General features: G+C 50.5%; 1 protein-coding gene across 1 annotated transcript in view; it reads left to right on the top strand.

The window, feature by feature from the left end:
- Positions 1-24,574, top strand: part of NSUN2 (NOP2/Sun RNA methyltransferase family member 2) — a gene marked incomplete at its 5' end in the record, with an annotated part of 27,869 nt that extends 3,295 nt beyond the window's left edge. Inside the window, 16 exons of the mRNA XM_006917158.2 lie at positions 961-1,066; positions 3,544-3,615; positions 4,408-4,492; positions 5,823-6,015; positions 8,742-8,816; positions 9,903-10,033; positions 12,902-12,975; positions 13,562-13,692; positions 14,093-14,189; positions 16,905-17,089; positions 17,421-17,513; positions 18,321-18,456; positions 19,206-19,286; positions 19,580-19,718; positions 20,944-20,983; positions 23,675-24,574. Of these exons, the coding sequence (XP_006917220.2) occupies positions 961-1,066; positions 3,544-3,615; positions 4,408-4,492; positions 5,823-6,015; positions 8,742-8,816; positions 9,903-10,033; positions 12,902-12,975; positions 13,562-13,692; positions 14,093-14,189; positions 16,905-17,089; positions 17,421-17,513; positions 18,321-18,456; positions 19,206-19,286; positions 19,580-19,718; positions 20,944-20,983; positions 23,675-23,981 (1,945 nt within the window). The remainder of the gene's footprint in view (positions 1-960; positions 1,067-3,543; positions 3,616-4,407; positions 4,493-5,822; positions 6,016-8,741; positions 8,817-9,902; positions 10,034-12,901; positions 12,976-13,561; positions 13,693-14,092; positions 14,190-16,904; positions 17,090-17,420; positions 17,514-18,320; positions 18,457-19,205; positions 19,287-19,579; positions 19,719-20,943; positions 20,984-23,674) is intronic.

Consider the following 24,574-nt stretch of genomic DNA (forward strand, 5'->3'; position numbering starts at 1 on the left):
GCCCTAAAGTGTCTGTCACTCAAAGTTTGTTTTCAGAAGATTTGATTTCATTTTCATGGCTGTTACCTTAGTTGCAATTTGACACATGGAAACATTGTGACCTTGCATTGTTAAATTGAGCTTGTTATTGCACCCGAGATGTAATAAGTGCTAAAACTGAAGATCTTGTCACCGAGTGCCACATTACGCTTCGTCGGGTGGTGGGTTGAGTGTGGCTGTGCGGTGTGCGGGTGCACTGAATCGCGCAGATGGAGATGAGTGGACGGGAGCAAGCCAGGTTTAAAAACACACGTTCTGACCAGTGACGTCATTATAGAAAGTTGAAATGTAGTCACAGAAATGGCGGGAGAGGCTTCATTCTTAGTTCTGTATGAGTGACAACCGAGGAGCTCAAATTTATGCATTGTTGATTTCCAAGGTATGTTGATACGTAAAACATTTCAGTACATGATCGGACTGCCTTATTGTAGAAATAGTGAAAAATATGGTAAATAAGATTATAATCGAACATTTGTCCAACATCCTGATACCTGCCCTACCACATTGTTTTGATTCCGTGCGATCTGCACGTCTTTTAAATTTAAGGAATTCGTTACCTTAGGTCTTCTGTTCTGATGGCCTCTGCCATCGCTAACTCACCACACAGTGAAGCAGAGCCGACTGCTTTTTCCTCGGATCTAGAGCATTCATCGCTGTGATTTTTCAGTGACATCATATGCGTGTGTCTCCTATGACCCCCAGGCTCTCATGTTTCTGCCGGGGCCATGAAGCAGGTAGGACTATGCTCCATGTGTCCCACGGATGTCACGCGGTGTGGCCGACTGCTGAAGCAGGTCATGGATGAGCAAGTAGGACAAAATCGGCTGTCACATTTGGTGTATTACTTGCATCAGCATGACGTTGTTAAGACAGCTCTTTAATACATATGATTCATAAGTGTTTTACTCTCTTTTTGGTCAGGTATCCTGAAGAACTTGCCTGGCACACAAATTTAAGTCGAAAAATCTTGCGAAAGTCTCCACAATTGGAAAAGTTTCACCAGTTTCTGGTTAGCGAAACCGAATCTGTGAGTACTGTTCTTTAAATTTGTTGGTTTGCTTAAAGCTTTAAATGTACATCAGAATCAGAATCATATTTTAACCTACTTGTCACTGGGAATGATCAAGTAGCTAAGGCACCCAGGAAAGACGCCTTTAAGCGTCTCTGCCACCTTTCATCTGAGGTTACGTCCGTAGCCCTTACCGTTTGACTGGACTAGGCTTGAAGTTTAATGATATCACAGTTGTCAGCCAGGTTGCTTCCTGCTACTCCTGAGTCGGGGGGTGCAGGGAGCTGCACTACTGGTGTGCACAGCACACCTTGCTCGATGCCGTGCCGTCCCGGAGACGACCACGCAGTTCACTCATTGTCGTCTTAGGGGCACGTGCCAGGTGCTTGTCGTAAAAGCGATGTGTTTCTATGGCTGTTACTTATTTTACCAGAAGTGAGACTTTTAAACTCGCTTTTTATCATTTCTGTTTTTTCTTGTTCCTATCTGTACTCCACGTTTCCCAAAACAAAACACATATATACATTAAAAACTTAAATAGGACAATTTTGGTTCTCCTAAAATGACACCCATCCTCACCCTCTCAGTTTTTTTGCCATCCCAGATTCCTCAGTTACAGTGAACGTTTATCATTGTGGTCACTAAACTTTTTACCTTTAGCATCAAACTTTTACCGATGAAATACCTGTTTCCTGGATACGTGATTCAGTGATGTCTGTACAGTTCGGCTATTGTAAGCTCTGCTGTTTCCTTTTCATTCTCTGGGAATATTCCTAATAGTCTCACATTTCCAGTCAGAAGTTGTCCCTTTCTATTTTCTAATCTCCCAGCCCAGGAAACGTACGTGTCAGCAGATGGCGTTTCTCGTTTGCTCTTCCGCGTCCACTGACAGATCACGTGCGTCCCGTGTTTCTCCTCTGAAGCCACAGCCGATGTGGAAACGCTTCACCTCCCCGAGTTCTAGCCTCTGCTCCACCCACAGCGTTCCCACCGTGGGCTTTCTGCCTGCTTGGTAATCCCGTAAACCAAGCCGTGCTGGGTTTTCCACCCTCCCTGCCCCGCCATTAGTTAGGAATAAACAGGACCGCGCTGGGCCAGCGCAAGGAAGGGTTCTCGGAGCGGGCTTCGATCGAGATGCAGGGTTAGGGGAGGCTCGGCACACGGGTGGAGGGCAGGTCGGGGTGGCAGAGTGGGGGTTCGTGGGGAGTGGAGCGGAACGTGGTGCGGTGGGTCGTGAAGAGCCGATTTCGGCGGCTTTGAGCGGTGGAGGAGGAGGTGGGAGTTTGGTGTCGGTTAGCGTCTGTCTTAGGGAACCAGTCTGGTTTTTGATCAGAAGTCAATGGGATAAGACGCTCTTGGTTATTGAAAGCTGACTGCAAAACCCCTTCAAGACGTGTTTATGAACCAGGACTAACTGCCGGGATGTCTCGTCAGGGCCCAATGTCCCTGTCCCATGCTAATGCCTTAATTGAAAACTGGATTAAAACGGAAGGCAGACTTGTCAGAATCACAGGTACAACCCGAAGCCAGGAACCAGTGTGCCTCGCGAGTCAGCCGGGATGCGGGCTGCACAGACTCACCGCTGGCCTGCAGCCCAGGAGGTGGGAATTAGCCGGCGAGAACGTACAGTCTGTGTTCAGGTTCTGACAGGCAGATGCGTGAGCACGTGGTGAGCGATGGCAGTTCAAGTGCCAAAGACCCGGATGTGACGGTGCGGAGGCCCCAGGCCACTGATACGTCATGACCCCTTCCAGAGCTTTCGTTGTTCAGGCTGGACAAGCAGAGTCGTGCTTGAGGCAAGTGCCGGACTTCATTGAGAACGCGTTGTCTGGGTCTGCACGGCCATGCGTTTTAACAGCTGTCCTGGTCCAGCTGTCGTGACAGACGATTCAGTGAGGAATTTCAGATACTGTGTCTCTGAGGAGAGGAGACCAGCGGTGGCGTCTTCAGCTTTCTGAGCGGCAGGTACCAGGACTAGAGAGCAGATGTGACTTCCTGGAAACGGGGCCTCAGAGACAGGAGTTGCAGTTTCCGCTGAGAGGGAAACCTTGCTCATGGGGACCCGGTCCTGTGTCCCCTTTGCTGAGAGTGTTTCGGTAGCAGAGTCTGCCTGTGACACATGCTCATCCGGCTTCCGTGCCTTCTGAAGTTGGGAAGTTGGGACTATGTAAGCGTAAAATCCTTTTCTTTTATAGAGTTTCTTTTATAAAATTATAAAACTTAGTCCTATGCCTGCATTTCTATGCGTGGTGTTAAAATAAGTTTCGGTATTAACTGTCACCCTTATTTGGTCTTCAGGTGGCCGCCCCTTATCCCCTGGTATAAAAATCTGCCGTCCTCACTAAATGTTTGTGTGACAGCACTAACCCTCGTTCCGTGTATGATTATGTGGTCTTTTTTTGTTGCCTTCGAAATTTTGAATTTCCAATGGTGAAACTTTCTGCCTTTTAAAATGTCATTGCTAATATTTTTTTAAATTTTATTTTTTTTTGAAGGGAAACATCAGTCGTCAAGAAGCCGTTAGCATGATTCCACCGCTGTTGCTTAATGCTCATCCTCACCACAAGGTATCGTGTTGACGCAGAACATGGCGGTGGGCAGGCTGCTGTCACTGTCGGTGCCTTTGTTTTGTTGGGACCATTTTCCTTAATATCACAAATCCTTGCTTTTTTCTTTTTTTCTTTTTCACTTTGAATAAAGTAGAAAGTGATATATATTTCCTTTTAGGTTAATTTTTGCATTTTTGCATTCAGTTTTTATGAGTCACGTAGCTCTTTCCTTCCCTCGGAAAGCTTGTTTCTGAATTCATTCGTTTGCTGCACAGGTTACCTTCAGTGGTTTCGATTGACCAGATCGGATTGACAGTCGTAGTGAGAGCTCGTCATGTACCGAGCGTTGCTCTTCACTCTTTTCGTGAATTAATTCGTTTATTATCCACACATTGCTGTGAGGGTCGATGCTGCCACTGTCCCCTTGTTTTCTAATGAGAAAGTGGAAGCAGATGACCGGCCCTGGGTGCGGCGCTGGACAGCGGCCGAGCTGAGAGTTGAGCCCAGCTATTGGTGCTCTGGCAGTGTGTCACGGTGCTGCTTGCGTTTAGGGTGTTTACACTCATCACTAACTGTAGTGCTGTCACTGGTTTTCAGTGCCACCTGTCGCCACTTCTCTGCCCCCATGGAGAGAGTAAGTTTGGGGACATTCTACATTATAGATTCGTTGTAGATTCATTCTTTAAAGAGATATATTTGGATGTTGGAATAGAAACCAACTACTAGGATGATTCAAATTGTTTTAAATTAAGTGTAGAGTGTTTGATTTCTTGAAATAAAAATACCAAGTATTTTTTTGCCATTTATTAGATCTTAGATATGTGTGCAGCGCCTGGATCGAAGACCACGCAGTTAATCGAAATGCTGCATGCCGACATGAGCGTCCCTTTCCCAGGTACGCACCTTGTGGGCGTTTGGAGGGCCGGAGCCCGTGTGCTGGGAGCGAGGAAGCTGTTAGACTCTTGCCTGAGCCTCTCTGGCGGAGCTGGGCACTTTGCACACTGCCATCCTGAGTCCCCAGCCAGCATGCACCATGCAGCAAGGGGCCTTTCCTTTGAATTTGAGTGTTTTCTGGAACAGCAAATGGTCTGTCTTTATTAAGCCACAGTAGATAGATTTCAGTTTCTGTTTGAATTTTCAGTAGTGAGTTTCACATTGTTCGCTTTTGTCGTTTTGATTACCTGCCGATTTTGAGAGGCAGGAGAGTGTAGTCGTTAAGAGCTGCTGTCTGACTCCCCAGGTTCAAATCCCAGCACCATTTACAAGTCGAGTTAGGGGGCGTTACTAGACGTCACGTATGAATGAGACATCAGTATAAACTTGGGGAATGCAATATAAGATCACAAAGTGCTCAGAAGATGGCAGCTCCTACAGTATCACTGATGCTCCTTTATGGGGATTTTTTAAAGCCGGGAGAGAGAGTATTCATACTGTTTGCTCGTCTTTTAATGTTTACCTACCCGTGTCTCCTCCTCCCTTTCATTTAAGCCAGCCGCTCTAGTTTGGTTTTAATGCGTATGCTTGTTAGCTGTGTTTTTTAAGAGTCCTTCTTTCCGTGGTGAATATCTTTACTTAGAAAGTTTCTTGTTTTCTCCAAATCGGTAGTGAAGAGCCTCTTCCTGTTAGTGCTTCGTATTTCATACTGTTTAGAAGAGCAGTATTGATCGTAAAATGTTATTAGGCAGAAACGAGAGAGAAACCGAAAGTGAGAGGAGCTGGCACCCAGGGAACTTTCCAGCGTGGTTCTTAACCGGGGGGCACAGCTCAGAACCCCGCAGAAAACTGGTTAAACTTGCAGGAGCGTAGGCCCCACCCCGAGACAGACCCGCAGGGTCTAGAGTGGAGCCCCAGCCGCGCCCCGTGTTTTAAACACTTGTCAGGCGATGCTGTTGTTTTCTACCCCTTCTCTCTCTCCTCATCCGCCTTTTTAATTAATGGTTAATAGCAGTAGAAAATAGATTTTTAGCACAATAATTGGTGCAAACTGATTAACAGATGAATAAATGAATCTCGAAGTTGTAAAATTTTAAGTGACCATAAAGTCCGTGCCGAGCCAGCCGGTCGCTTGTTTTGAACGACTGACGTGGTCTGAGTGAATCTTACGCTCCGGATCCAGGCGTAAGGCGGGTCGTTCCTTCTCACCCGCCAGTCTTGAGGTTACGTATTTCAGGAAATTGCTCTCCTTAAGCTGCATGTCACTTGACACTGTAATTTGATGTTCCCAGAGGGATTTGTCATCGCGAATGACGTGGACAACAAACGCTGCTATCTGCTCGTCCATCAGGCCAAAAGGCTGAGCAGCCCGTGCATCATGGTGGTCAACCACGACGCGGCCAGCATCCCGAGACTCAGCGTGGACGTGGGCGGGAGGAAGGAGATTCTCTTCTACGATCGCATCTTATGCGACGTCCCCTGCAGGTACGTAGAGTTCCCAGAGACCAGAAAGCCCAGGACCACTGAGGACATAAGTACACACTCAGACGAAGCTGCACGTGAGCACAGTAGTTGTACGTGTGACTCTGCTGGCGACTGGTGTGTAGAGAGAAACGTCAAGACCTAAGTCAGAAGGCACTTGGAGTTTGGTTGACGCCCAGCACAGATGGAGGACACGGGACATACAGCTGCAGGAAGGGTGGTTTTGATGGGTAGTCTAAAAAGAGGAAGACGATGCCTGAGAGGGAAGTGTGTGGTCCTCCCGTGCTGCATTTCGGGGTGTGGTTGCTTGGAATGATCTGCTCATCCAGGTATTTACACTCATGCTTCAGCGAGTATGTAAAACACTATCCAGCAAGTATGTAAAACACTGTACATAATCACGTTGGGCATCTGTGGTAAGTCTTACGTTATTTAGCACAATGAAATTGGGAGTTAAAACCTTTGAGAAACTGATTTTACCTGTATTTTTTCACATACTTTTTTTCAAATTTTACATGTAAAGTTTACATTTTTAGAGTTTACGTTTAAAAGAATCTCATGGCATAATTCAATAATCGAGTTTTTCCAAAAAGAAACATCAAACTAGACAGTTAAGTTCCCACAGGCAGTGATGTAGGTGACAATCTCAAGGCTTTAATACCTTCTGAACACGTGACGTTGTTGAGCCCAGAGTACAGAAACCGACACACAACTTTCTTAGCACTAAACAGTGTTCATGACACATTAATATTAAATCCATCTTGTGTAAACAGGTGGCAGATTTACCACTAGACGTGGATCTCCGTTTGAAATTGTAGCTGGTAGCCTTGAACATGGCAGGGTTTTAAATACCTGGAATAATTCCCTTTAAAATAACATTTAAAATCTATCATGAACGGCATTTCTTTTTTTCTATATGGCAATTTTCTAATTTTCTTTGAACCCGATGTTTTCTTATCCTCGTGTTCTTTTGATCAGAAGTATAACTCCTTTCTCATTTTGCGAGAACGCGATGACCTTATGAGCCTAAGTTGTAAGCTGAGAATCTCCTGAAATTATGGTAGAAGTTTAAGCCACCACCGTGCACGTGAAGAATGTCACTTGAAAACCATTATATCTCATAGGACATTTTCACCCTGTAGACTTTTCATCTCAAGGACACGTGACTAGGCCAAGGAAAATTAAACTTTATAGAGAAAGTTTAATTTATCCCAGAAAAACGGGGTAGCTAAAATTAAAAGTGGACAGAAAGATTAATGGAACAAGTCTGTATTATAAAATTTACTTGGAAAAAATTTACATGAAATAAAATCAAAAATGTTTAACTGATGTGTAGAAAAACCATGGTAAAGAAATTAAATTGACTTAATTGAATTTTATGTGGAAAGTCCTTGTAAGTGTATCATTATCCATGGAATTCCGATTAAAATACCACTGTTGAGTTAACCAAGTTTCTAAGTAGCAGAATCAAAACTTCTCCCTTGTGTGCGTCTCAGGGGCTGACGGCTAGTCCTGGTAGTACCCCGGCTGGAAGGGCCGACGGCTAGTCCTGGGGGTGCCCCGGCTGGAAGGGCCGACGGCTAGTCCTGGGGGTGCCCCGGCTGGAAGGGCTGACGGCTAGTCCTGGTGGTGCCATGGCTGGAAGGGCCGACGGCTAGTCCTGGGGGTGCCCCGGCTGGAAGGGCCGACGGCTAGTCCTGGGGGTGCCCCGGCTGGAAGGGCTGACGGCTAGTCCTGGTGGTGCCATGGCTGGAAGGGCCGACGGCTAGTCCTGGGGGTGCCCCGGCTGGAAGGGCCGACGGCTAGTCCTGGGGGTGCCCCGGCTGGAAGGGCTGACGGCTAGTCCTGGTGGTGCCATGGCTGGAAGGGCCGACGGCTAGTCCTGGGGGTGCCCCGGCTGGAAGGGCCGACGGCTAGTCCTGGGGGTGCCCCGGCTGGAAGGGCTGACGGCTAGTCCTGGTGGTGCCATGGCTGGAAGGGCCGACGGCTAGTCCTGGGGGTGCCCCGGCTGGAAGGGCCGACGGCTAGTCCTGGGGGTGCCCCGGCTGGAAGGGCTGACGGCTAGTCCTGGTGGTGCCATGGCTGGAAGGGCCGACGGCTAGTCCTGGGGGTGCCCCGGCTGGAAGGGCCGACGGCTAGTCCTGGGGGTGCCCCGGCTGGAAGGGCTGACGGCTAGTCCTGGTGGTGCCATGGCTGGAAGGGCCGACGGCTAGTCCTGGGGGTGCCCCGGCTGGAAGGGCCGACGGCTAGTCCTGGGGGTGCCCCGGCTGGAAGGGCTGACGGCTAGTCCTGGTGGTGCCCCGGACGGAAGGGCCGACGGCTAGTCCTGGGGCTGCCCCGGACGGAAGGGCCGACGGCTAGTCCTGGGGGTGCCCCGGATGGAAGGGCCGACGGCTAGTCCTGGGGGTGCCCCGGATGGAAGGGCCAACGGTTAGTCCTGGGAGTGCCCCAGATGGAAGGTAGCTGCTGTCTCCGAGTGTCGAATGTTTCCTTTTCAAATCTGTTTCCTCCTCGAATTGAAAACTGGAGTATGATTTAAAAGTTTAATGCATCGGAGTGTCCCCGAAACAAATAGCAAGTTGGTTGTAGTTTGTGAGGATTTAGATTGTTTTCTAATTGGTATTTGTAATGTGCTAAAAACCTGTTTTGTAATTTAGCCTGAATGTGACATATTCATTAAGCTAACCATCTACCGGTAGAGTTTTAAGTTCTTAAATATCTCTTTCCAGTGGAGATGGCACTATGAGAAAAAACATCGATGTTTGGAAAAAGTGGACCACGTTAAACAGCTTGCAGCTGCACGGGTGAGTCAGGCTGTCACTGGCCGCGCTTTTGGACGGATCAGCGAAGCTTAACTGCTCAGTCACCTACCTAGCTGGGCGCCCAGGTCCTTGACTGACGGCTGACATATCAGTATTAACGGCTGCCTGCGAGGGAGTTTGCTCGTGCAGCAGAGGGGTTGTTCTGTAAAACCTTTACGAGTAGCAAACCGAAATGTAAATTGTTAACATCTTAGGTAGACGTTTATTAAAACTTCCTTTTAGAAAAATTTCCTCTAACGTTTCAAACGTATTTTTCATGAAATGACTGTTCACCTTACTGTTTTACCAATCTTTTCTCCTGCCTGTCTACTATTCTTTTGTGTTGAATTCTTTTGTTTCACATTTTGATCTCGGAAATATTTTTTGTCTTTAAAGAAATTTGGAAAATTCTTAAAAGGAAAAACAAAATCTCATAATTCAAAGATAATTCCTGTAATGCCCACTGTATTGTAGTGGTTTTCTGTGCCTAAAGATTTTTAAAATACCTGTTTTGAACCGTTTTGATTGTACAGTCTACAGAGCTTTGCGTTTTTTTTCATTTAACATTAAAATTATGCATTCTTAAATGTAGACCTTGGGATGATCGAAGTGTATTAAATGAGTATGCAACATTAATGACTAGCAAGAGATTTTTGTTTTTCTTACTTAACCCTGTTTTTGTGACATAGGCATTAGGATTAGAATGTACTAAGGGATACAGATTGTTCATTTAAAAAAAAGTCAAATATTCTTACGAATATAGAGAATTTTTAATAGTGAAATTGGCCTAATATTTTGAATTTGGTCGTCAATCACTTTATGCTTTGTTTACATGCTGGGGAAGGTACGCAGAACAGCCAAACCAGTATTCACATGAACTGATGCTATTTTATTCACATGAGCTACTTTCTTTACATTGATTCTAACTTCACTTAAAAACTTTAGGTTTTTTTTATTGGGATGGTTCATTTTACCTAGAGTATTTTGTAGTTTATCGTAAGTTTGTCATAAAGACTTATAGTAAATACGTGACGTAAGAGGCACCTGTAGAGCTGTTCAAGCCGAGGTAACCTGGTCACCTGTCCTTAGCTTACAGCTACGCATCGCCACGCGGGGGGCTGAGCAGCTGGTAGAAGGCGGTCGGATGGTTTACTCCACGTGTTCCCTGAACCCTATCGAAGATGAAGCAGTCATAGCATCTTTACTGGAAAAAAGCGAAGGTGAGCATGCTCGATGAACCTTTTAATCAAACCGTACTTTACAAAACCTTTTTTTATTGCTATAGTGTATATTCTTGTAGACTTTTTCCTGCATCTGCTTATATGGATTTAGCCTATAAACGCTAAAATGAGACATCCTTAATTGAAAACATGCTTATATAATAGATTTGTTGTATTTCATGAATTACGAGATTTGCCCATTTTTTTTTGTCTCAGTGTGAAAGATTACGTCAGGTTCTTAGCAATTTTAAACGTAATTGTGGTAGAACACATAACGTTTATCGTCTTACCTGTATTTAAACACGCATCTCAGCAATTTTAAAGTACGTGTGCATCGCTGTGTGAACCTCCAGAGCTCCTCCTTGCAGAGTGGGGATTCTGAACCCGTTAAGTAACTCCCGTCACCCCTCCCCACGACTGCAGTCTCTGTCTCTGCGAGTTTGACCCCCCTGGGTATCTCACGCGCGTGGAGTCATACGGTGTCCGTCTTTCTGTGCCTGGCTTGTTTCCCTGAGCGTCATGTCCTCGCGTTTCTCTGTGGCAGCAGGTGTCAGCTTCCTTCCCCTTTTGGGCTCCATTGTATGCGTGGGCCACATTGTGTATCTCCAGCGTCCATCGATGGACACGTGGGTCTCCTCGTCTCAGCTGTTGTGACCGTGGGTCACAGATGACCGCAGATGATTCTCAGGCCCTGCTTCCGGTTCTTTTGGGTGTGTACGTAGAAGTGGGGTTGCTGGGGGTGCGCCGTGTCTGTGTTCCGGGACTCCCGTACTGTGTCTGCGGCGGCTGCACCGTCTTAGTTTCTGCCGACGGTGCCCGTTGGTGTTCCCAGCAGCGCTTGCTGTGTTCCATGGCTTTGACCGTACCCATCCTGGTGGGTGTGAGGGCTTAATTACACCACTGCTCTGCGTGGGAGGACGGGCAGAGTGCACGAAACGTTCTGAACAGCGATTTCCGTGTGCTCTGATGTAAAATACTCTGCTTTTACGTTTTCACTGAAATGACATCGTTCCCATCATATTCTCCTTAAAGTACGCAACGAGAAATTGCCGACTTTCAGAATAGGATGTTGCCAGATTTACCGTGCGTGCGTGAATGATGTAAGTTGAAACATAGACGTTGAAGCGAGTGTGCATTCCCCCAGACGTTGAGGCGAGTGTGCCCGCACTGTCCAGGCTCTGGTTAGGCTGACGGGTCAGCGCTGTGTGGACAGGCCTCCCGGGTCACCGTGAGAGCTGTGTGTTCTGTTCTTGCTGCACTCGGGTTGGTCTGCAGGAAGGTGCGATTGCTGAATGATGTTCTTTGCCTGGTCTTAACCTCTACGTTCTCGGTGATGCTTCATTTCAGAAGGTTCGTGGAGGGGAGGACTGCGTGATGCAGTTCAACCCTTTTCCCATTCGGGGAGAAAGCGCGGCTCCCCGCTGGCATTACCTTAACGTCGCGCGTGGGACGCTGCGTTTTCTAGGATTTGACGTTTTCGGTGATTGAGAATTACTGTGTTTTGTCAGTGGAAATACCCCTACTAAAAACAATGCAATAAATAGAGTGATGTCGTTTGTTTCCAAAGACTATCAATATACTAGAGCAATGCGAAAATAAAGTGAGATATTTTGTGGCAAACTTTGGGGCTGAAGTTAAGATTGTGACCTGTGAGTTATCTCTGAGTAAACACTGCAGCCGCAAGCGCCACTGGCGAATATTCTCGGGGCAAACGGGAAGTGATTTAATAGTAAATTAAGTCCGGGTGTCCTACTCGGTAATTGTTTTCTTACTGGGCAGGTTATTTCCAGTGTAGCTTTTGCGGTCACAGCCACTGTTCGTTTCAGACCGCCATATAGACGTGACTTCACTCGAGAATAGACCTCAGCTGAGCTCTGTACTCGACAGTTGCTGGGGGTTGTGACAGCACGCGATGTGGTCCCCAGAGACTTAGCTAGAGGAAGGGTGGCCGGTAAACGTTCAGTCTGTGACTGCTGGGCCAGAGGAGGTGGCTTCTGACCCAAACCGGCGGGAAGGCGCTGCCGAGCACTGGGCAGTGCTCACTGAGAAAACCAGTTTCCGTGATCCCGCGCTGTGAGTGTTCGTTCACCTTTAAAAGTAAGACTGTTTGACACACTAGCGGAAGGTAGCGTCCTGCTTCTGTCAGAGGCGGCTTACTGCTGGGCACGCTTTGGGGATTCTCTTGCTTTGTTACTGTGATTGCCACGTTTTCCTGGCCTCTGTGGGGTCCCTCCGTGAGGCTGTCAGGTCCGTGTCTGTGGTCGTTCATGGTAAGGGTTTCCTGGCCCCATCTCGCAGCTTCCTGTGATGTCGCTGCTGAGACACAGTGTTTTAAAACTGGACTGTTGCCCTCGTGGGCAATTTTAGAAAACTTGGACTTAAAACAATGTTTAAAAATTTCCACATTCACTTTGAATGCTTTCAGGTCCGGGATGTTTGTTAGACACGAACGCATGAAGAAGACCCAGGTCACGTGAGAGACACATGTCTCGTCCTGGCCTCGGGGCGCCTTCAAGGTAGCCTTGGCCATGCAGTCGGTCTTGGAGGCACCCTGGGACTCTGCAGCCCCTCCCTTCCTCAGCAGCTCGCTGAGCTCCGATGGACACGCCATAGCAGTCCCTTGTCCCTTGTTTTAAGTGGACAATCAGCGATCCTTAGTAGAGTTACTAAGAAATTACGGAGCCCTCTTGCCCATTTGTGGTCACTTCCTGTCCCGCCCCCACCCAGGAGCCATTGCCATGCTTTCTGCCTGTGTGGCTTTGCCCTCCCTGGGCGTTTCCTGTACGCAGAATCATGCACTATGTGATTTTTGCCTCTGGTTTCTTTAACTGAGCATCATGTGAAAAAAAAATTTATTTTTAATCCTAGGTGCCTTGGAGCTTGCTGACGTGTCTTCTGAGTTGCCGGGACTAAAGTGGATGCCTGGACTCACCCAGTGGAAGGTAGCCTTTCTGTGAAGCCTTTGGTTAAACAGAGCACAGCGTACGGGGCTCGTCGTAGTAAGAAAGTTGTAAAGCGCCCATACTTGGGTAACTGGAATAATACTGTGTTTGGTGATGCAGTTTAGCATCAATTTTAAAATACATACATCATAATAAGTGGTACGATTTTACAGATGTTCTTCTCTGGCCTCTGGCAGTGGAAAGGTTTTCCTGCCTTGATTCTCCACTTAGAAATCGACTTTGTCATTCTCGTCCGCATAAGCACAACTTTGCTTTATTTACTTATTTTTATTGGCTGGGAGTCAAGCTTAATTTCAAATGTGAAATGAACAATTAACTTTTCAGTTTTAAACTAGAAACTGTGAGGCTTTTTTTTAATCGCACATGGGAAATGCTTTTTTTGTAGAATGGTCATCCTTTATGGAATAAGTGATGATCTCATTTTATCTTTGCAAACAGTCTTCCTAGCTTTGGAGAGAACTGAGAGCTGCCGTTTGTCATGTGCGAGGGCACATACGTGGCACCCTGTGGTTTTTCTTAGTACTGGTCATGCTAGTGATTCGGGGTCCCTGCCTTCACTCTGCAGGTCATGACAAAAGATGGACAGTGGTTCGCATCGTGGGACGAGGTTCCTCACAGCAGACACACCCAGATCCGTCCCACCATGTTCCCACCGAAGGACGCGAACACGCTGCAGGCCATGCACCTAGAGCGGTGGTGAGCATGCGGGGCTCCGGGGGATCGGGGTTCCGGGAGGTCCAGGTGGCGGGGGGCGGGCCGTCTGGCCCTCCCACGAGGCCCGGGCTGTGCCTGTGGCCAACCTCGGCTGTGTGGACTTGGCAGCACGCAACAGCTTCTCTGTACTGCTAGCTGCTGGCACACAGCTGCTGGCCTCAGGGATTTGTGACTAAGGGACGTGGGTAGAACCTAAGTGGCAGTACTTTGGATGTTGCGTTAACTTTTTGCACGTTTACACGCTGACCGTTCCGTGAACGAGGGCAGTGTTTGCAGCGAAGTATGACTATCACAGGTCATCTTCGAAGTATGTCTTGATATCTAGTGTTAAAAGAATGTATTTTAGAACAGTTAAAAAGTGAGAATTGTGTTTTCTTTTTAGTCTTAGAATATTACCACATCATCAAAATACTGGCGGGTTCTTCGTGGCAGTATTAGTGAAAAAGTCTTCGATGCCATGGAATAAGCGTGCACCAAAGGTAAACGTCTCCCAAAATAACACAGTGACCACGTGACCTCTGTGCACTCAGGCAGAATCTGAGGACCAGTGGAGCGTTTTTGGGGGATGGATTGTAGCTGAGAATGAATGTTTGTGCGTTGGGGGGCTTCATTTAAATTTTGAGTTTTCCAAACAAAAAGTAGCAATTTCTTCTAAGGGGTAGATAAATGGGAAAGGCAGACTTTGGAGAACGCATTTCTTTTACATCTGATAAAAATTTGAAAAGATATAAACAGAGCTCTGTGGCTCAAAATCAGAATCTCAGTCCCCCAAACTGGCTCTGTGCTTGGACCCCTAGGGGTTGTTTAGCTCAGCCCGTTGCAGGTGGATAGGACTGCTGACCTCAGGCCAGCCCGTCTTCCCCTCGCCGTGAGGGGTGGTGACAGGGCTTTATCCAGGCCTAGCTGGGAAGGAACTGGACAGGCCTGACCCGTGTAAGGAGTCTGCATGGCCTCCTGGTCATGAGGGAGGCTGCCATGGGGTGGAGCGGGTGCCCCGAAGCCTGACACGAGGCTGTGGTTTAGCGTGCGCTGTCCTCTGCCCGCGTGGCATTCTGAGTTTATGCGTCGGCCTTCCCCGGCCGTGGAACGTGGCCCGAAGGTCTGTATTTCTTTGAGAACTGTGCTTAAAACTTAGGACAAACGATGCTTAGACCTTGGAGAAATAGTAAAGAAACAGTTCTCTGGGATAGGACCAGTGCAGATTGACACTCACGTGTACAGCTCGACCGGTTTCCGGGCAGTCCCCGTGGTGCGGGTGCGGGCCAGGGAGCGTTCCCCTCAGATGGCGGGAGTGTTCATGGGCATTGGACTCGCACGGTCCCTGCGTCCTGGCCAGGAGCGGGAGAGCTGGGGACGCTCAGAGCAGCACAGCTGACAGAAGCAGAGCCCCAGCCACGTTTAAAAAATAAACGCAAAAAAAAAGTGGAATTAACTTTAATGTTTCACTTATCCCAGTATATTTAAAGTGTCGTTTCCATGTATCCAGAATTAAAAGTTAAGGTATTTCATGTGCTTTCTTAGCAAGTTTTTAAAAGCAGTGTGCATTTTACCTCTCTCGTTGACTCAGCGCCTTCGCAGGGGTTGGAGGGCACGCGTGGCCGGTGGCTGCTGCACGCACGGCCCGGGCTGAGGGCCCGGCATCCGCGCGTGTGCTGTGGGCTCCCTTGCTCTGGGGCCGCCTTGATGTTTTGCCACGTGGTTGCCTGTGTACACGGGTTTTGAACTTTTCCTTCAGTTTACTCCTGTGATGCGGCGTCTTACTTTTTAGAACCACGTGGTGTCATTTAAACATTAACTTCTCCCGTCTTCTGTTATTATATCACTTCTTATTCATTTTATTGAGTAGCTATGTTTTGGTCACCTGTCCTGTGAGGCAGCCCAGCTCGGCACTGCCAGGGCCATGCTGATAACTCAGGTGCTTTGTCCCCGGGACACTGGAATCTAGTTGAAGGCGTGTGACATGGGTCTAGAATTTATGTCAGACAGAGCCATGCTGGCAAGTGCGGCTGGTATTCTGAGGGAGGGAAGATCAGATCACGGGGATGAACTGAGGAGGCTCCTTGGAGTGGGGGCACGTGAGAAGGGCCCCGAGGAAGGCGGCGGCCGTGCCAGGGCGGAGATGGGGGAGGGGCGTGCCTTCGTAGCCCAAAGGCGTGTGACGTGGGTCTAGAATTTATGTCAGACAGAGCCATGCTGGCAAGTGCGGCTGGTATTCTGAGGGAGGGAAGATCAGATCACGGGGATGAACTGAGGAGGCTCCTTGGAGTGGGGGCACGTGAGAAGGGCCCCGAGGAAGGCGGCGGCCGTGCCAGGGCAGAGATGGGGGAGGGGCGTGCCTTCGTAGCCAGGCTTGTCACAGAGGTTGGGAGGTTGCGTTTTTCTTTTTTTTCCTGCACTTTAACTGCTCTCGGGGAGGCGGCGTTGCCTGGTGTTAACCGCTCTGGAACCTGAGCAGCCCCTCTGCTCCTGGCTCTGCGACCTCGGGGAGCGTGTTAACTCTGCGCTCCAGTGCCCTCATTTGTGAACTCGCTTCATAGGGTTTGGGGTTAGTACTGTTATCTGTCTTGTGAGTTGTTAGAAAGACTTGTAGTTTTAAATAACTTTTATATAAGATTTTGTATAAAATGCATGTGCAAACTTTAATCTAAGTGAAACATCTTACTCCTAAAACCAAGTTCATACGGCTGCCCAGGGCAAAAGCCTGATATGCAGCAGGCTGTCCCCTCGTCCCCAGCGTTCGCTCGCCCTTTCGTTGCCAGCTGTGTCTCCGGGCGTCCCAGAGGTTGCACTGCCCTCCCCCGGCTGCGGTTATTTGGAACTTGTCGCTTTCGGCCTCCCTGACATTTAGGGGTGGTGGTGTTCACGCATTTGCATCCCGCAGTGTGCCGTGCACAGAGCAGATCCGAGATGAAGACAGGCTGGCATTTCTGCCTACGAAACAGGCCGTCTGTGCTTTTTATGGGGTTGATGTAGAATTGATTTTAACTTTAAAGAAACAATGTCCACACATCATTTGTAATAGGAAATAGATTTAAAATACCTTTTAGAAAAATTCTTGTTTTCTTTCTTTTACACGTAAAAGACTACAGAGAATCGTTAAGGTCGATTTTGTGAGCTTAATTTTGTTCATGATTTTCTGGAGCAGTGCAAAGTAGGCTGCTCTCTGAGTTAAACGGCCTTGTTCCCTGTGACAGCTGCAGGGAGACTCTGCGGAGCTGAGGGCGCCTGCGCAGTCCAGCCCTGCAGGTCCCACGGGAGGGACAGCTGCGGGTCCCTCCGAGCTGGAAAGGACACCAGTCACTGGAATGGGTGACGCGGAAGTAATTGAAAGAACTGAGAACTTAGACGATAACGGAAACAAGAAAGACGGCGTGTGTGGGTGAGAAACAGGGTCGGTCATGTCTCGAGCCTCGCATTTGGTGTCCCCCCAGCCGCGTAGGCTCACCGGGGTCCCGAGCCTTCTCTGCAATGGCGTTGCAGCGGGTGGGGCGGGAACATCGCGGTTCAGTGTTAATGAACCTGGTGCGAGTGCGGCTGCCTGCCATTGTGGGAGGTAGAGGCTGAAGGCCCGCAGGCCTGCTGTCACCCTCACCCCAGGTGCAGAGTGGGGGTGGGGCGAGGGCCGGGCGGGGAGGGGTCAGTGCTCTGAGCAGTGGTCAGCATTACCACCCAGGTTCCAGACTGACATCTCACCCCACATTCCTTCTTAGTCCTCCTCCATCGAAGAAAATGAAGCTGTTTGGATTTAAAGAGGATCCGTTCGTGTTTATTCCTGAAGATGACCCATTATTTCCACCTATCCAGTAAGGATTCATTCAGCCTTCTAAAGCCCTCATTTAAAGAAGTTTACTGTAGGGTTACAAATGCATAACTGGTCCCATTTAACCACGGTGTTTTATTTAGCTCCGTGTAGCAAGCAGCATTTTTCCTTTTTAGTTGTATGTTAGAGCTGGCTGAACCTTGAGAAGGTGCTTCCTGAGCCCTTCAGTTGAGCAGTGATGACAGGAAGTAGTTGCCCCCGGGGATAGTCGAGAACATGACGCACGGGCTCAGCCTGCGCCCGGCTGTGGGTCACTGGTTGCGTTAGGCGCTCAGCGGCCTAGGCTGTGGGATGTGAGTTCCATTTAAGAAATGAGGGTGGCGGGTCTGCTGGGAGGTGGGGCTGGGCGTCGCCAGGTGGGAACTTCCAGGCAGAACCGAGAGGGAACCGAGAGGAAACGTGCTGGGATGAGTCTCAGAGTCTCGTGTCCTTAGTCAGGAGAGTCCTGTGTGTGTTGACCAGGGCGGTCACTTACTTCATCTTGCGGGTAACTGGTCCCTTTCGTGCATCTGTAAAAATCCCTGTTAAACCGTTTCGAGTGGTTTGGGACCTTGTCTGGAGTAGCACCTCAGGGAGAGAAGGTCCCATGTTGGCCTGGGGCTCTGACCTGGCCGCACCGCCAGTAAATGCCGCCTGGACGCTGCGGGTGAAGTGGGTTCAGCTTAGAGACGGGAGTCCGGCGCGGGGCTCGGTGCCGTATCCCACACCAGGTTTCCGGGACCCAGCGCTGTCGGGGTGGAGGCTGCCCAGGGCCGTACGTTAAAGTTTGGCCTGTGCTCCCTGTAAACAGGAAATTTTACGCTCTGGACCCTTCGTTCCCGAGGATGAATTTGTTGACGCGAACGACGGAAGGGAAGAAAAGGCAGCTCTACATGGTCTCCAAGGAGCTGCGGAACGTGCTGCTGAACAACAGCGAGCGGGTGAAGGTGAGGGCGCGGCGTGGCACGGGGCGCGGGAGATGGCACCGGGCACGGCAGCGCTGCTTCCCCTACAGCTGGGAGCCCGGGCGCTCTCGGAGCCCGTGGCAGGCCCAGGCCGCGTGGCCGGTGTGCCCCTGTCGGAGTGTCGCTCACTGCTTGTGTCCTGGGAGGAAGGAGCAGCGGGTTCGGGGGCCGAGTGCTGCTGCTCTGGCCTTCGGTGGTGGCCGTTTCCACTTCTGTCGTTCTGCCTTCAGCCCGTCTTCACTCGCTTCGCTGTCTCCCAGCTCGTCTGCCCTTGGGCTGTGTCTTCAAGCCTCACATCTCCTGGTGTTGTCTGGAGGGCCGCGGGTTGACGTGTCCTTGTGGCAGTGCGAGGACATTAGTTGCCTTTGTCCTCTCCAGTCTTGGGTGTCCACTGGGGTTTCCGAGGCAGCAGCATCCTTGCTGCTCAGGGCCCGGGGAATGTGTGCCTACGTGTTCTCGCATTTTCAGAGGTTCCTGTTTTTGACGTCTCCTGTGGTCGTTAGACAGCATACGCCACACAAACACAAAGCTACTTGAGAGCGTCAGTCGGGCCTGGAGACCCCCTGTGAGCCCCTGTTCAGTCAGATGACTTTTCAGAGTGTCTTGCTTTCTCCTCCTCCTTTTCAGCTGTTGCTCAGCTCTGCCTCCTCAAGTGGTGGAAGGGAACATTGTAATCAGTTACCCGGATTTTTATTTACATGCGCGTTTCGGCTTATTTTTCCCACTTACAGGTTATCAACACCGGGATAAAAGTCTGGTGTCGAAACAACAGTGGAGAAGAGTTCGATTGTGCTTTCCGGCTGGCACAGGAGGTACGTGGAGGTAGATGTGGGCGGCGCGGGCGCAGACGGGGTCTCTGAGCGGGCCCGACAGCCTGGGAGACTCAGCTGAGCTGGCGCCTGCCGCCCGTTGGGCTGGTCGTCAGGCTCTCCGTGGTGGGTCCCCTGCCCCAGGGGGTTTGCTTTCGTGTCGCGAGTGCCCCCGGGCTGCAGGCGCTGACCTGCCCGGGGGCCGCGGCGGGAAAGGCCCCGAGAGCTCCGGTGCCCGTTCGACACTGGCATAGGGTGATCCTTTTTGTCCCTAATGGCGCCCTCTCTTTCCACAGGGAATATATACACTGTATCCATTTATTAACTCAAGAATCATTACTGTGTCGTTGGAAGACGTTAAAATCCTATTAACCCAGGAAAATCCATTTTTTAGAAAACTTAGCAGTGAGACGTACAGCCAAGCCAAGGACCTGGGTAAGCGTCGGACTTGCGTAGAGGCGTAACTTGTCCTTACGGAGGCTTCTGATGTGGGCGTTTGCCCTTGGTGGAGCTCTCGGTCTTGCATTTAGTACATTGCGGCTTTCTCGACCTGACTCCGTCTCCAGAGGGCTTTGTGAAAACATAACTGACGTCTCAGAGTACTGAGGGTCGAAGGCACTCTGGGGGTTCTTTGACTTCACCGTGCCCTTGTGGACCCCGGTGGAGGCCCTAGTCACCTGCACTGGTTTGCAGGTCTTGGGGCCTGGCCAGCCCACCAGCCCAGGCTCCAGGCCGCGATCTCCAAGCCACCTGCCCGTCGCCAAGCAGGCAGCCAGGGGAGGGCTCTGCGTGGAAGCGGAAGAAAGTGTGGGGCTGGGGTTTGCGTATGAGGCGCAGGACACCAGCCAGCACAGGCTTCCGGGTCGGCGTGGCATTTTAATCGATCCCACTGAAGCAGAGTCCGCGGTCTTGCCAGCAGTTGCCGCTGCTTTGCCAGCCAAAGCGGGCCAGTCACGTCGCTTTGATGTTTCAGTCTCCACTGCCGACTACTCTGGTGATGTCTGCACCTGAGAATAAAAGTCACCACCAAGGGTTTTAATTCTGATTTTTGTTTCCCTCGTTTATTTTTTATGTTACTGTTCGATATTTCTGGTTCAGTTTGATGACGACTGAACAGATCAGTTCCTGTAGCTTATGACCCTGTCTTACGCGAACGTGTAAAGCCTGCCGTGTGAGTCTGTCTCCTTTTCCTTGCTCAGACACAACCACAGTTTAAAGGAGAGTTTATTTTAAAAGATGAAGGAACTGTTTGTACTTTTTAAATCTTTCATTTAGGTGACTACAGTATAATTTTTGCATTTTTTTTTGTCCGTCGTTTCATGCCGTTTCTGGGAGTTGGAGCTGTTATTTATCTTTGAGTTCTGAGGGTTAACAAGCGGTTAGTCCCCACGCCTCCCCGCCACCCCCGCCACGCCCCCCACCCCGGCGAGAGACTTGCTGGGGAGCTCCACCCAGACCCCTGGTGGTCTGACCGCCTTGTCCTGGCTGCCCTGCTTGGTGCTTGGCTGGCTGGGGGCTTTGGATTTTAGAAAGTCCTTTCTCCATCGAGGTCCTTGAGACCAAGTGTGGATAATTTGCTGCTTTCCGAGCACATACACATGCTCAGCCAAGGTGCCACAGGTGGGAACGCTTGGCCAATGCTCGTGTGTTTCTCTTCCAGCCAAGGGGAGTGTCGTCCTGAAGTACGAGCCAGACCCCACGTAAGTGAGGATGCCGGAAGTCACATTTTCCTGGGGTGGGGGGTGGACTGTGAGTGGTCTTAGAAGCCTTTTATGACTGTTCCCCTAAAAATAGTACTGGGAAAATTTTGTAACGGAACAACTTGTGTGTCGTCATGCAGGTATGTTTTTATAGAACATTTAGCTCAGGCTAAATGTATTTTTATTCAGAGAATAAAATGCATAGTGCTTATTCTCTGTGCTTTGGAAGCTGGATTCTGATTTCTGTCTTAAACAGAACAAGTGTAAAGGTTGAACAGCGAAGCGAGGTTGGGTTCCAACTTATCAAGTACGAGGAGGCCTGGGGCGCCCTACAAGGTCAGGCAGGCCTGGCCCCGCGTAGCTCACTGACAGCCGCCTCAGAGCCACTGTGGTGCTGTGCTTTCCCATGACACCCCCCAGGGAGGCTGGGAGGAGTGGGTCGTGGACTGCCAGCACTTGCCCAGAGTGCTCGGTGAGTGCGTGGCAGGGTCAGCTGTGCTCCCAGGAGACTGGTTCACTTACTGTGGTCCCCGCTCTGTGACAAGAAGCACTGTTTGTAGGGAGGAAGTCAAACAGTACAGCCCGGAGGGGTGGGGCGCTTTGCCGAGCTGGGGCAGTTTCTCTGGGGAGGTGGCATGTGACCTGAGTCTGAATAGTGGGAAGAGCCTGACGGGCCCCCACCCCCGAGGCAGGGACGAGCTGGACGGCGAGGGCAGGCGGGCGGGGCGGGGCAAGCGTGCTGCGGCAGGACAGGGCGGCAGGCGAGGTGACGGGGGACGAGGGCAGAGTGGTGCACGTGCGTCCCTTTGGGGCGTGTGTTGCGTGGAGCAGACGGGACGGACTGCGGGCGGTGACGCGACGGGCGCTCAGCAGTGGCTTCTTGGTATTTGCTTCGGGCACATGTTGTCCCCTGAGAACAGGAGGGAGGAACTCGGTGCGTGTGAAATGCGAGCTGGGCAGCTGAGTAGCCATGCGAGGCGCTGAGCGGGAGGGAGTGCCAGGGACAGGCCCGTGGGCTCCGTGAGTGGATCCACCCTGTGGGGAGCCGGGGGCCTGCGGGCCTGCCTGAGGAAGACGGACGAGGTGGACGGGACAGGGGCCCGCGGGGGGCGGACCTCACCCGGAGAGCACTGCAGAGCCCCAGTGAGGAGGGCCCTGGGACCCCGGGGATTGTGGGGAGAATAGACGAGTCTGGGGAAGAGCTGAGGAAGGCGCAGGGCGAGGCTGGGTGGCGGGTCGCGGGGTCAAGCCAGTGTAGACGCTTTCCCGCAGGGTTGAGCGGATGTAGACGCTTTCTCGGAGTTTGCTGTGACATAGGTGGGGGTGTTTCCCGGGCAGGGGTCGGGTCAGGATAGGGTCAGAGTGTCTCGTGGCTTCTGCGCTCACGGGAGAACGAAGACACCGGAGGGCACGGCCAGTGTCTCAGGAATGCACGTGGTTTTACAAATCCGTTTGGCCAGAGTTGTTTTTTAAAGGAACAGTACTAGGATATTTTAAAAGCTGGATTTGCTTTTCCTCATGCAAACACTAGTTTTCTAGTAGTCGAAGTACACCAGTGAAAAGACAGCTCCAGGAATTATTAGATTAAAAAAAAAAAAGAATGAGAGTTTGAGGATTTCTTGTGTTTTTTGGTTGTTATTTTCGAACTCCTTGTTCATGCTCTACTCTGGGGAAAATGGAAAAGTTCCGATGGGTTTTCTCCCCTCTTTTTAGCGGTTTTTCTCTCTCCGTTCAGGCCCTTCCGTTACCTTTCTCTGTTTTTTAAAAATATAACTGAAGCCTTCTGTGCCCATTCCTTCTTTAGCCTCTGTCACTGACGCCTGGCGTCAGGTAGGTTTGGGACCTGTGTTACATTAAACAGGGCCTTTAGGAGCCTAAAAGCTAGGCCAGAGTGACATCTGAAAGAAATTAAATAACGGCGCGCACAGCAGGGACGTGCGTGGTGCGCGATGAGCACAGAGTGACAGACCTCTCCGCCGTCTCGGGCATGGAAAAGGGAGGTGACGTGGGCTGGCGAGTAGGTAGGCGCTCGGAAGGCGGGCTCCAGCAGGCTGGGGGGCGGGGATGCTTTGGACCTAGGTGACAGTGCGCGCTGGCAACAGGCATGGTGTTCCCTAGAAGGTTGCGTTGCTATGTGGGTGGGTAACCAGGAAGAGCTAATTAGGGTCACTCAGACCAAATTACGTGGCACATTGAGTCTCAGAAGCATGGGTGGTTTTGGGTGCCAGGCCTGGTGCTCCAGTTTGCCAGCGCTGTTGCTTTGGGTCAAGGTGCCCAGCCTCCGGGGAGGCTCGGTCTGTCCATCTGTAAAAACGGGCAGCGAGCCATGAGGGGCGGTGCAGCAACTGGACCGAAATGTCCGGTGTCATCAGGGCGAAGCATCACAGATGGGTCTTCCCGTTTGAGAGGACCGAGTACGTGGAAATTCTAACGTTGAAAGCGTGGAATCTGCAGATTCGGGCGCCGTGTCACCGTGAGCTTGTAGAAGGGAAAACGGGCCAGCCGGAAGGTGTCGGAGGTCCCCAGGGCACGGACAAGGAAGCTGATCTCCCTTTGCGCAAACCCTCCGTAGCCCGCAGGCTAAATGGCTTCCCAGCGGTTTAGCGGTCGGTGTTGTTTTGGAGCGATCGCACATCCTCAGGTGCAGTCACGGGGACTTTTAACACTTACGCGAAGCCGTTTTGTCTCTAGGAAACCAGACACCCTGCAGTGTCCCATCGTGTTGTGTGGATGGCGGGGAAAGGCCTCAATTCGAACTTTCGTGCCCAAGAATGAGCGGCTGCATTACCTCAGGATGATGGGGCTGGAGGTGCTGGCAGAGAAGAAGAAGGAAGGGCCTGTCCTGACAGGCGACAGTGCCTCTGGCTCCGGGCCACCGGAGGACGAGGCGAGTGCCGACCGGGACGAAGAGCAGGCTGCCAGTGTGGACGGCGCAGGCGGTGACCCGGCCGGGGGTCCTGGGGCGTCTGCACCCCAGTCCAGAACTGCTGACCTGTAAAGCACGATTTTAACGGCTGGAAACAGACGGGATGGTAGAAGCTTCTGCGAGTGACCGCCGTCCTGCTGTCGCACGGCGTGTGAGGAAAGTATGTTTTCAGCTTGTTCGTTGCTCCTTTTACTTTGTTCTCTGGCGAAGCTGGGCCCAGCGCCTGCTGCCGGTGGGAGGCTTCGTGGTCGAGGTCTCGCTTCCATCAAGAAATGTCACTGCCCACGCAGAAACGTTCAGGTCCCTTCATTACACCTGCATTGGTCTTAAAGTCCAGTATTTCTTTTAATTATTATTTATAGGGAGGATCTGTATGTCCTTACGAGTCGTTGGAAACCATGCTGTAAGCTTTAATAATTGTATTAAGTTGCGTATCAGTGCGACATCGGTGCACAGTGGGTTAATATCCGGGCTGTCAGACGGCTTCTGTGCCTTTATAACAAAGAGTGAAATGTATCCTGTCATGTCAGAGAGACCTGCGTCATGAACTGTGAGGCTCATGAGGGTTTTATGTGCTTTTAGGAAACGAAGCACTTTGCAGTTTTAATTTTTTAATGGGGTTTGGGATGCCTGGAACGTTTAATTAAAGAGACTAATGAAATGTG

This window comes from Pteropus alecto, unplaced genomic scaffold, assembly GCF_000325575.1.
Source record: "Pteropus alecto unplaced genomic scaffold, ASM32557v1 scaffold137, whole genome shotgun sequence".
Classification (NCBI taxonomy): Eukaryota; Metazoa; Chordata; class Mammalia; order Chiroptera; family Pteropodidae; genus Pteropus; species Pteropus alecto.